Source organism: Phalangium opilio, unplaced genomic scaffold, assembly GCF_054372755.1.
Source record: "Phalangium opilio isolate 3A_F unplaced genomic scaffold, DU_Popi_V2 ptg000081l_1, whole genome shotgun sequence".
NCBI classification, from domain to species: domain Eukaryota; kingdom Metazoa; phylum Arthropoda; class Arachnida; order Opiliones; family Phalangiidae; genus Phalangium; species Phalangium opilio.
The window spans coordinates 584,109-597,191 of record NW_028324188.1 but is presented as its reverse complement, the minus strand read 5'-3'; the positions used below and the strand labels follow the sequence as shown (position 1 = coordinate 597,191).

At 34.9% G+C, this 13,083-nt stretch overlaps 1 protein-coding gene and 1 long non-coding RNA gene across 6 annotated transcripts in view; one reads left to right on the top strand and one right to left on the bottom strand.

The window, feature by feature from the left end:
• The window catches only part of Shal (Potassium voltage-gated channel protein Shal), a 103,708-nt gene that overhangs the window by 32,457 nt on the left and 58,168 nt on the right, over positions 1-13,083 (bottom strand). For 3 of the 5 annotated variants that reach the window (XR_016370791.1, XR_016370790.1, XM_089846734.1), the window contains exons 2-4: positions 10,715-10,877; positions 5,286-5,468; positions 4,992-5,144 (exon numbers count right to left, since the gene is read on the bottom strand). Coding sequence is in view for 3 of the 5 variants with exons in the window: in XM_089846734.1 (XP_089702860.1) it covers positions 4,992-5,144; positions 5,286-5,468; positions 10,715-10,877 (499 nt within the window). In the remaining 2 variants the exon portion in view is untranslated. Of the gene's footprint in view, positions 1-1,514; positions 1,873-4,991; positions 5,145-5,285; positions 5,469-10,714; positions 10,878-13,083 lie in introns of those variants that run through there. The other 2 variants (XM_089846732.1, XM_089846731.1) reach the window with 2 other exon arrangements.
• Positions 4,748-5,469, top strand: LOC149653815 (uncharacterized). The gene is made up of 2 exons (XR_016370794.1): positions 4,748-4,948; positions 5,011-5,469. It is a non-coding gene; the product is annotated as an uncharacterized LOC149653815 (long non-coding RNA).

Sequence of the window (13,083 nt, the reverse complement as noted above, 5' to 3'; positions counted from 1 at the left end):
GAATTGTTATGCGAAAAATCGTGAAAAGTGCGCGAATAACTTTTAAATATTTTTCATAATGATTAATTTAAACTTTATTTTTTTTGGTTTGTTTTTCTTAAATATTTTTAATAAACACTCCACATTTCTCGTTATTTATAATAATTGTCTCGTATTTATATTAAAATCACTGATTTCATAATAATTAGGTCAGGGGTCATGCCCTTTTTATATATCACCATTTTTTTTTTTTTTTTGAAAACCTTTCGGGAAGAAAACTCGTCTATTTTGTAATATTTATCCCCAATTAATTTTTTTTAATCAATTAATTTAACTTTATTTAAAAAACGTGATCATTATTTTTACGTAAAACCGCAAACCGCGATTTATTTAATTAATATTAAAAAAAAAATTAAAATTAAATATTAAAAACTCAAAACATCACAAATTGTAATGGCACAAAAATGTCCCTTTTTGGTATATTTTTTTTTTCTCATTAAAACCTTGTTTAATTGATTTTTTATTAATAATACTGGAAGATTCATTTGTTTTTTTTTTTTTTTTTGTTTTTCGTGTTTATCTCAAGGTCAAGAAAGGGGCGGGGTTTGAGGAAGTAGGGCGGGGCCTAAAAAGGAGGGGCGCGTGAAATAAAATTGGGGGGGGGGCGGGAATTTGTCCGAAAATAATTAAAATTTATTGATTTAAAAAATATTTAATTACATTTCAAAATCGAGAAATTTTAAATAATTACGGGGGGTTGTGATATATATTTTAATTACTTTAAAATTACTAATTATTTTCCAAAAAAGGTTTCTTCAAAAAATGTTTTTTTATCTTACATACGGAAACCTTTTTGAAAAATAATGGAAATATATTTCGTAATTATTTGTTGGTTATATTAATTTTTATATTTCGCTTAAATTACCGTAGTAATTACGTATATCCCGCGCATTAAGGGAATTAGTAATTAATATTATATATATATAGTAGTTTAGTAATTATTTTTCTTAATTACCATTATAACGATAGTATATAACTTGAACGTTAATTATTTATTATAATAAGAAATATTTAAATAAAAACCGAGTGTTTCAAATTTGTTATTTAAACCTCGTGTACGTTTTATTTAATATATTTGTTTATTGTATCGCTTATTTATTTCTTTGTTTTGTAAATATTTTTCCATCCCACGGTTATATGATCCTCTTCGCGTCGTGGTTGTTAAATTAATTCTATATTAATAATTAATTAATTAATTTAATTATTTAACCACCACCACCACCACCACCAGCCGTACGTATATCGATTAATTAAATTTAATCGTGTTTTTTAATACTATATATATATATTCTTTTTTCTTTTACTTTTTATATATATATAATATAATTAAATATCGTAATAAATATTTTTCCTTCCCACTGTCTGTCTTTATTAAATATTAATTAAAATGTATATATTTAATTATTTGTCGGTCGGGGGAAATTGATTTTTTTTAATTCAATATTTTCCTGTATTTGTTGAGAATATTGTTTGTCTATGTCTCCATTTTTTTGGTTTGTTTGTTTACTATAGAGTGGAGATTCGTACCATAGGGCCTGTAGAGGCGTTCCCGGGAGAGGGCGTAGCTGTCGAAACCGACATGGTCCCCTCCTGCTCCGACGAATTAGGATTGGGCAACGTCACGACTGTCGTTGTGACGACACTGCCTCCCATAGGGGGCGTGGCCATCGAGGAAACGATGGGCGCCGGATTGTGTAGACTAGAGCGTGAGATAGTGTGGTGATGAGGATGAACCTCCCCCATGCCTGCCCCCGAGGAAGGGGTTCGGTTGGGCATTCGCACCTGGATATCGTTCAATTCCTCCTCTTGCTCCGAAACCGCCGTACTTGTATGCTACGGATACGGGACACGCCCCAATATTTGTCGTAGTTCCAACAAAAAGGAAACAAGGACGAGAGAGAGAGAGAGACAAAATGGGCCGTGCGAGGGGCGTGGTTCATTTCCAATTACGGAAAAGGGGCGTAACGAGTTGTTACAAAGAGGTGGAACGTGTTTCAAGGGGAGGAGTTTAGGAAAAAAAAAGGGGGAGGGACGTATAATGCGTTTCAAAGTGGTTTTGGTGAATGGTTTTAAAATTGGAAAAGAGTTGGATATTTAAATAAAAGAAGATGGTTTATGATTGGTTAGTGTTTTTAATCAGGAAGAGGAGTAATTAATTAGTTTAATTGGAATTAAGATTTGTTAATTGAGGATATTATTTAAAAAAAAAACAGTGGGAAATGGATGAAGGAAGGTTTGAAAAAAAAAATAATTTAAAATGGGGCGTGGCAAGTTATCAAAAAAATTGGTATTTCCGGTCCAGACGAAATTATTTGAGAAAAAATTTAACCAGAGAGAGAGAGAAAAGTAGTACATCGTCCTAGTAATTTTTTTTAATTTAATTTGGGGTGCAAAAATTGGTGCAGTGCATACGTCACACTATTATTTATTTATTTATTTGTTTATTTATTTACGTGAACATATTATGTGCTAATAATTCTGTGTCAAATATTACACACAAAAAGATACACTACAACCACTATACAAAATGACTACCATGCTTAGTGATTTTAAAACAGAATTCAAACATTAAATGTGATATCAAAAAACAATCATTTGCAACATTAATTGATATACAGAGACTAGAGTCGTCCATAACTTGAATATAATATTTTGTTATAATTGTTACAAAAATTACGTTACAATTACTTCAAGTAATGGACCTCAACATACTTTAATGATATGATATGAATGAATTATTATTAAACTAATTATTGAAATTAATTAATTTTGGGGAAAAGCTAATTAACCGAGTCAATTCTAACTCAACGACCCCTTTAAAAATGTTGTTTCTGCCGAAAATTAGTGTATTAAAGTGAAACCGACATACAGGGGGAATTTACTCCATGTTAAACCTATGGCCCCTGTAAATCATTTACCCGCAGTACACCAATGCTATACGTGAAAGCCAATATTCAGGGGTAATATTTTAAAAAAATCTTATTTTTAGTCTAAAGCAATTAAAAAATAAATTTTGAAACTTAGAGTAATAAAATAATGGATATATCATCTCCACTAAAAAATAATAAAATTTAAAAAACATAATAAATTCAAGAAAAATTAAGTATTTCCATCAATAAAAATAAAATTTGAATCAATCGATCTCATACCACCCCGAATATTCAATAGTATTAACGTACAAAACCCTAATTTATCAACTACACTTTTCCTTCTGTAGATAAAAAATGAAAAATTTCATATCAAAATAACTTCGATAAGAAATGGATATCTCACTTTAAAAGTGCAGTGAAACTCAATAAGAAATATATAACAAAACCAAATTGACAATAATACCTTTAAATCTATCGATAACTTAACTTGAAATGAACTCCAAAGGGAAATAAACTTAAAAAAAATTCACGTCTTGAAAAATGAATAAATGAAAAAAAAAAAAAGAAATTTGCAGGAAGAAAGGAGACATTTGAAATATGGGATGCCAATTGCGTCTCAAACAACTCGTCTATACCTCAAAAGTAATTTTTGAAAAAATAAGGCGAAAAATAAAAAATCTATATGTTCATATATTGAATTATGACTGTCACCTTAGACTAAGCACAATGAAGATAAGATGATATTCTGCTGTTTAATAATGGTACCAAGTTAGGCTGATTTCATCAGAAAAAGGGTAGATAAAAGAGAGTATATTATAGTTCGTCTGCTAAGTTTCTCTAAGCCTTGGTTAAAATTTAGATGCCTTGAAAGGCACATAAAAAACTCATAAAAACCGGTTTTTCAATGTCTATAATTGGGCACTCAAAGAATATAGTGATTAGCAACTCCTACAAAGTTTCGGTAAGCCTTGGTTAAAATTTAGACGCGGCTATAACCGCGAAAGGCGCAGCTCCTACTAAGTTTTGCTACACCCTTGAAAGGCACTTAAAAAACTCATAAAACCGGTTTTCCAATGACAGTAATTGGTCACACAAAGCAAATTGTGATTAGCAAAACTTCTTCAAAGACATACTCCCGTTTATGGACTCTTGTATGCATTATATCCTTGGTATAAGTGGGTTCCATTTTTCTACACTGTCTCCCCCATTGACACCTGGGAGTGTTACCAATAGGTAAGGGGACTTTCTTATCTCCCTTGTGACAATGTCAGGTGACTTTGAAGACAGTAGGGCGGGGGAACCAAAGCATCAATCTAGATTCGAGTGGGGGTTCCAAGTAGGGAAGGGGACAGGATCGGTAGAAAAACGGTTACCTAAACCATCAAAATACTACGGACCCAAACATTTGTTTTTATCTAGTGTTTTTTCATCCCTCTGGGGACATTTTGACGCTAGGTAGGGGGTGCAGACGACAGAAAGTCTTCGGTTAGCTCCCCATGGGGATTTTAGACACCCGTTTTGATGCATTATGGGTAGGATTTTATCGATATACGAGAGGTAAATTTTGTAAGTCTACAAATTATGCAGGGCAGTTTTTTTTCCCTGACTTTCTAAGGGTTTTCAATGAGCCTCTAAATTCATTAATTAAATTTTCCGTGACCAATTTTAATTGTGTACTCTTATTATAGAAATGAGACAAAGGCTTAACTCGCTTAAGGGACACTGCCTAAGCAGACGACGCGAGGCCCACGCGATAATCTATAATTGCGCGGGGAAAATGTCTGCTTAAAAACTCCCTAGAACCCTAGCACGTGACCTAATACAGGATGTTAGTGAGTGAAATGAGACAAAGGCTTAACTCGTTTAAGACACAATACAAAAACTCGGTTAACACTCAAAAGACAAAAGGTGCTCAAAGATTACGCGGATAAAAGTGTTTTGGTTTAGGAGAGGGTAAGAAGAAGAAGAAGAAATGTGTGTGAAAAGGCAGAAGAAAGAAGATGCTTTCTAGGAATGAGTGGTCAAGACTGGTCCGGAGAGTGAGTGAGTGGACGATAGCTACTTGGAAAGCGTATCTCTTACTTGATATTTCTTTCCGCAGCGTCGTCCGCAGCAAGACTGCAGAAGATTGTTACCCTGAGAAGACACAGATGGCGCTGGCGACAGCGGTGGAGTAGATGGCGGCCTGTTCGGCTGCCCATTGTACGGAACTTCGAGCTCCACGAACTCTCGATCCTAAAATAAACATTAATTATTTAATTTAAATAAATTATTAAAGAAAATGGTCTACCTAATGTTAAATCTTATAGAAAAGAAAGTAGTGTTTTGAGAGATTTTAAAGTTTTTTTATATTTAATGAAAGTGACCAAGGCTTACCGTCGTTTTTTCCAAGCATCTTAACAAATGGTGATGTTGTAATTCGAAGATATCATCCGGTTGATCTTCGAGCTCTTGGCCGCTTTCTCTGGCGGCCATTCGAGCTTCGGCCGCTTTTTTCTTCGTAACGAATGCGGCCCCGCTCGTGGCTTTGGCAATGCGAATCCTCGCCATACGAGCTTTCTGCGAAAAAAAAAGAACAAAAAAAATTGTCAGTCATAATAAATTGCCAAATAAAAAAATAGGCTTAGCTTGTTTTAGAAAATAAAATGGTGTATTTACATTCTAGCAGAATTTAATGAACTATATTCATGTTTTACTCCGTTAAAGTAACTACATTTTAGTCTACTTTCTAAAATAGATGACCCTAAATTAAAATTGCCAGACAACCCGTACTGGAAATAAGCTTGGCTATATAGTCCTAATTAGTAATTTTGGCTCAATACTCTCTCGACAAGCGTCTCAAAACCCATACTGCCTACAATTTCAAAATCCCAAAAATCTACAACTCCAAACTCTCCAAACTCTCAAAACTCCTCAAACCTACAATTTTAAACTCTCAAAACCGCTAAACCCTCAACTCAAAACCCCTAAATGCCACAACGACAAACTCTCAAAACACCTAAACCCAACAACATCAAACCCTCAAAATCTCTAAAACCCATAAGATCAAACCCTTTCAAAACCCATAAAGCCTACAACTCCTAACATTCAAAACGCCTAAAAGTCAATAATTCCCCCTTCTTAAAAAGTCAAAAATATGATCTATCACTTAAAATATTTAAAACTGAAAAAACAAGTTGGGAAAACCAAAATATTACCTCTCCGAGTCTAAAGGAGGACTACTTACAAACTTATTTACCCAGATATGGAAATGTTTCTTTTTTTATGAGCAAATAGTGAAGTTAAAATTTATGAAATATTAAAGCAGTATACAAAGCATAGCAAATATACTGTAAATCAGACGATATTTTACATCCAATAAGGATATACTTGTACACATTAAAATCATCCGATGGGGGAAAAACGGGAAATGAAGAGATAAAACTTTGGAGGGATATTACCTTTACGTGTTTGTAAAGGCCCAATTTTCTACTCCTCAACTGTATACCCTCTATGTTCAAAGCCATATTCACAACAGGGTTGCCATGTAAACACTATCCTCTCGTTTCACCTCAACGATTTTCTTAGTTTGTCAACATGACTGTTAACGTTACATAACACCAAAGCTAATTTGTGGCTACACACACTGAAGGTAAATGCGCACCATAAAAAGCATGAAAACACGAAGCTATAATCCGATTGCGATCAGACCTTTCTCTGATCTGGGCTGCGTTCAGCAGAGCTCACCAAAAAAGACAGCGGATTTGGAAAACGTTTACCTGTGAGCTCTTTCGTCATATCTTTTCTCCGGTCATCGGTGTTTTAAAAATGACGCTAGCGCAATAAAGCGTGCAAGGTACCAAGGCTTAACAAAAATTGTTTGATAACATATTTTAAGAGATAGATAACAACAACTTTTATAATTAAAATTAGAAACTAACATGTCTCTTAAACTTCTCGCGTGATCAACTTGTTTCACGCTAATTAAATAGCTCTAGTACCATCATAACCAGCAAGAGCTTTTTGTATTAATTCCTCCATGCTTTTTTCGCCAAGCTGAGAACTACGCGTTTTACGTCACGTTATCCAAAAACCCGACTATTTTCCTTGAAGACCGTGCTGGCTCAGCGCTGAGCACCGTGACGTCTAAATTCAATAACAAAATCCCGTTCTGTAGGACACTGCTAACAGCGCTGAGCTCTGCTGAACGCGGCCCAGATTTCCACCATGATTATAAAGTCTAAGCCTAATTATTTAAAAGTGTATTTAACTTTCGGCTCACTCTGAACCGTTAATGTCTCTGTATTACAGAAACGAAAACCAAACCCAAGCGTTTACTTTTTGGTTCAATAGGCCTATTGACAAATAAAAGTTCATTTGACCAATATGGATGCGTTCTTCTTGAAATCACTTTAGAAAAAATTATGCTATAAACAGATGTAGTATAGCTTAAGTAATATATAAACATCGATTTCAAATAATAATAATAAAAAATATTCTTGGGATATCAAAATGAAACAGAGCTTTATAGCTACAAAACCACTAAAGGCATCGAAATTACGAAAAATATTTCCATATATTAATTATACATTATGAGAAAACCAAATATTAAGGTTTTGTAGGATTTTTTTCCACAAAACAAAGCGAACTGCTAACGCGGTGCACTAACGGACGGACACACACAGAATAAACATAGGCTGCTTTTTAACTCTTTCCGTTTTAATTTTGAGTTGAGAAACTAGATTATCTTAAATATTAAAACAAGGAGTATAAACCTATTAGTGGAAACAGTATTTTTATTCAAATATGAAACAATCCCGCTTATGTTTATTATCTCTGGACATTGGTAAAAATTCACTCCATTACTCCTAGGTATTCACAGAATTTTAGTTCTTTATAACTGAAATTCATCTGATTATGTTTTAAAAAAATATTTTTCCTTATCATTGTGGTGTTTCGCGACGGTAAAAAATATTTAAATACGCCGCTAATAAAATATATAGTTTCAACTTCTTAATTCTTTAAGAAAAGAAATTTAAAACACCCAAGGAGTATGAACAGAGGTGTGGAAGTTTCAAAGATGGCCGTGGATTGAAAACATCTTTCTAATTGTGTACCAACAACGCGAATGTGCCCAAAACACACTTACGATAGTATCGCACTTACCAACCGTTACCTCTCTAACTGAGACAGTGACACAACAAACTGCATTTTTTATTTATCCTAATTCAACTCCTCTACTCCGTCTCTATTAACATCAATACTCGACCTATTTTAATTTTCTAGAGTTTCCATGATTAGTAATACAGTGGGCGAAATTCTTAAATACTCGCTCTATATTAACTATGAAATGTGTACAGTGTATCGACTTTATACGCAATCTTCATTACTCGTCCTATATTAACTTTGACTATATGGTTTTAGTTAGCACAGATTTTTCTTAAATAATTAAATAAATATAATTAATATTAAATATTTTCTTCGTTAGTTGTTCGCCTTATTGAGCGTTACATCGTTTTAAAAAAGAATAATTAAACAACCTTGAGAGACTTGACTAATATTGACGTTTGGAATGAAGCATACTCCGGTTGCTCGCCTTACTCAAATAGGTAGTATATAAGGGTGTCGAACTACAGCTAAAAGCAAGAACAACCGCAATTGCGTGAACCTTGGAGGAAGACCCCTCCATTGGAAGGCTAGACGTTTCTCGTAACCCTAGCCGATCGCCGCGTATGTCTTAACCTTAAGGATGATGGTGGTGTTAGAAGCCAGGTGTACAGACTGGTGTTCATGTGGAATGGACAAAGACGAGAAGGTGGTGGTGTTAGAAGCCAGGTGTACAGACTGGTGTTCATGTGGAATGGACAAAGACGAGAAGGTGGTGGTGTTAGAAGCCAGGTGTACAGACTGGTGTCCATGTGGAATGGACAAAAACGAGAAGGTGGTGGTGTTTAGAAGCCAGTAAGTACAGACTGGTGTCCATGTGGAATGGGCGAAAGACTAGAAGATGGTGGTGTTTAGAAGCCAGTAAGTACAGACTGGTGTCCATGTGGAATGGGCGAAAGACTAGAAGATGGTGGTGTTTAGAAGCCAGTAAGTTCAGACTGGTGTCCATGTGGGGTGAACAAATGAACAGAGTTGTTAGACAGGCAATACAATTTCCGGGACTGTAAATGCGGTCTGGAAATTGAATACACGTTTGCTCCGATTTGCAAACTGCGAACGCGGTCACGTGGGTGTAACAACGGACAGACACACACACAGACACACACACAGACACACACACACACAGACACGTCGAAATTAGAACCTCTCCGTGACATACGTCACTCGGAGAGGTAAAAACAACAACGTTCTATAAAATTTCTATTAAGTTCACAATGGGAGGGGCCAAAAAAAATGCATCCCCTTTCCATGGCCGTACTTCAAAATTATCCAATCTTTCTTTCTAAAAAGGTTTACTTTGGAATCTCGATCGACAAGCTGTTTAAATAGGATGCAGCCGATTTCATTCTCGTTCAACAAGGGAACGACACCCAAAGTTAAGTGTCTAACCTCTCTCCCCCCTTCCCCTTCCCCCGGCCCCTCCCCCTCCGCAAATCGATCAATAGGAAACGAGGCAGGAAGGGGGGACCATAATCGACCTCGCGCAAGCCCCTCAGTCCCCCCACCCCCCAAAAGACCGACGACACAAAGTAGCAAGTAGCACGAATTCGTGCTTAAAAAAAGTAAAAATGCGCCACCGAAATTTATAACACTCAATAATGGACTTTGAAATTCCAAAGAGCTAGGTCCAGCAGTAAAGAAGAAATTGTTATTTTAGGATGAATGAATTTGCAGTGACCTTAAGAGGAATACATTTTTCCTACCTCCCATACAATTCGCAGTGACCTTGATATACCATCCAGGAAACAATACAGATACTATACGACCCTCACAGGCGCCTATCTTTAAGCAGTGTATTTTAAAGTAATTAATCTATTGAAAAAGACCTTGATATACCATATAAAAATATGCATACATATTTAAAAGTCGATTTTAACCGAATCCGCTATTTCTCCTAAACTCGATTACTTTAAAAACCTAACAATAATTTCAGGAAAATTTGGAGTTATATTAATTCCCCCAGTGTTGCCAGGCAGTTTGTGAGTCAATAGAATTGAGAGAGAAAAGGCTAGCAGACGCAGTTCAGTTTGACTCAGTACTTATTTGTACTTGAGGACCTGACAACACTGCACTTAAATTTAATCTGAGAGAGAAGGGAGTAATTTTTTGAAGCGCATTTATTGTATCTATACGGTAACTAAAATTAATTTATAATTTTAAAATAATATTGAAATAACTTTGATTTAGATTTAGATTTTAATATTTTCAAATATTTAAAACTATATCCTATACTGCTAAAAAAAAAGATTTATGTTAGTCCCGAAATTTTAAGCGGTATTATACTTTTAATAATGCATTAGTGAATAAAAGGAAGTGATCAGCACTGCTTTTGGGAAGATATTTAAATAGCTATTAAAAAAGGAGGGCAAGTGTCTAGACCATGTCTCACTCCCTTTAGATCTCGTCAAAATAATCAATAATATACACATATTAAGCCAGCCAAAGCCCACCACCACCAAGTTCTTCTTTGGGGTGTTTTCCCCAAAAAACCCTTAAGTCCTAACTTCTTAAACGCTTCTAAAACCCAAATGCATTAAAAAGTTCAATAATTTTCCAAGATATCGCCACTAGCATAAGTTGATAGATAAAAACAAAACTTTCTAAAGATGTAGGTGTTTTGACGAAGGAGTTAGGTGTTATTGACATTAGAGGTTACTTACTTTCTGCGCTTTTCTCTTATCTGCCCTCTGGTTCTGATGGTAAATTCGGGAGAAGTTGGACACAATAACAGGAACGGGAAGAGCGATGACCAATACTCCGCTCAAGGAACAAACACCACCGACGATTTTCCCCGTAATCGTGTCGGGGACCATGTCGCCGTAGCTGAAATTAAACAAAGCAAAAAAAAAAACTAATTAAACACAAATTTATAATACAAAAACCAGAATTGTAGAAAAAAAGTTAAGCCTAGTTTTAAAATTTGAATTTTGGCACGTGCTCTGTCGAAATCGCTCGTGCCTTGGAGAGCGTGTTAAAGTATTCGTTAAGCCTAGTTTTAAATTTTGAAATTTATTTCGCACGCGCTCTTTATCAAAACCCCGCCTTAGGTGATTATTAAAGTCACGTGTTTGAAGAGTAAGTTAAAACATTCGTTTAGCCTTTGTTTTTGAATTTTTGAAAAAATTCCACGTGCGCCTTTAACTATTGATAATGATAATGTCACGTGATTAACGAATACGGTATATCGGTCTCGAGGAAAACCTGGCTTTTAGACAGATAAAAGATAAATGAAGATTTAATGATGACCTAGGCTAAAATACAGTTGTATATTATTTTGTTATTATGTACAACTAACAAAGAAATTAAGTTATACAAATAACGTGGGGCTATTCACTCTCAGATCACATGTACACGATTAAGGGTAATCACTGATTAAGTACACGTTGAGTGGTTACCCCCTCGACAAAGAACGACGAAATTTACCAAAAAGAAGATTAGAATAGTGAAATAAATGGAGATTTAATGAGCAACGTTAGTAACGTTAGTCTCTTTTGTAAAATGGAAGTTTCCTCTAAAAGAAATTATTGGTAATATTTTTTTTCTTATCATGTTATATAAATGTATTTCCCATTAATTAATATTTAAGCTCTCTCCATTAGCAGGGTTACAGGGTATGCACTCTGATACGCTTACTATGTCTAAGTGTTACGCGAGTCTATTAGTAAAGACATAAGTTTATTAATAAAGACAACTATAAGTCGGCATTAACCTAATTGAACATAACTCATCGCGAGATGGTTTTAATTCACTCATAACCATACTATTTAGGAAAGTATTTAAATTAAATTTATTGGTGGAATTATTGTACGGAATGACCTTTATCTTTAAAGAGCAGGAAAAGGGGGGGGATGAAAATAAAATTTTTACCCTAAAACTCTCCGCCATTTTGAGGTGAAAGGAGGAGGAGCTACTCTGAAGTCATTCCTTAGTTTTCTTAAATTTAATTAGTGCTACTACAATAAATTGTAATGTTAAAACATTATCAACCTATAATTTAAATCTAATAGATAGAGAAATTTCCTTCCCCCGTTTTCTCAACTTAAACTGCGCATGCGCAATTCAGGGCTGCCAATTAGTAATTAGTTATTGGATCATATCCTGCAGGTAAATGGACACTGAATGATAATTATATACTGAATCAAACCGAATACTACAATCTTTTCAGGACTTCTGTTACAAGTAGATAGCGGTTTGTTGAATTGAACTGAATACGTCACAAAAATGTCTGGCAACACTTGTTTGAAAGGATTAGAACTGTATACTCCTATCGTTTCTAACTTAGAGGGAGGTAGGATAATAATCTTAGTGTTAGAAACGTTTGCAAACTATTGATATGCACACGTTACAAATGACTGGCAACACTTGTTTGAAAGGATTAGAACTGTATATACTCTTGTCGTTTCTAACTTAGAGGGAGGTAGGATAATAATCTTATAGGGGTTAGAAACGTTTGCAAACTATCCATTTACGATATAATTTCGAGCAGGCCCGTAGCCACGGGGGGGCACCAGGGGGCAATGCCCCCTCAAAAATATATCCTGCCCCCTCAAATAAGATTTCGGTTTGCCCTAAATGCCCCCTAAAAATTTTCCAATGCCCCCTTATCAAATTAACTTTCTATTTTGGTACACAAATATTAAAACTATTTAGAATGTATATCAACATATTTTAGACTTTATTGTCTTTATCTGTGTATATTCCTGATACACTTGAATTTTTTTTAGCTTTTGTCGTTATCCTTGATATATATCGCTGGTTTTGTCATCCAGGACCAAAATATTATGTCGGGGTACAGCGAGGGGTCGGGCGTTTTGGAAAAAGTGTTCGGGATTTCGAAATCCAATTTGATTTCTTCGGATTCCGTTTGATTTCAGAATTCGATAAAATGCAATGAATTTCATCGAATTTTGAGATTTTTCCCATGATTCCGTCGGATTTTGCTATTTTTCTCGTTATTCCGACGGATTTTGCGATATTTCCATTGATGTCGTTGGATTTTGAGATTTGTTACGTGATATACTCGGATTTT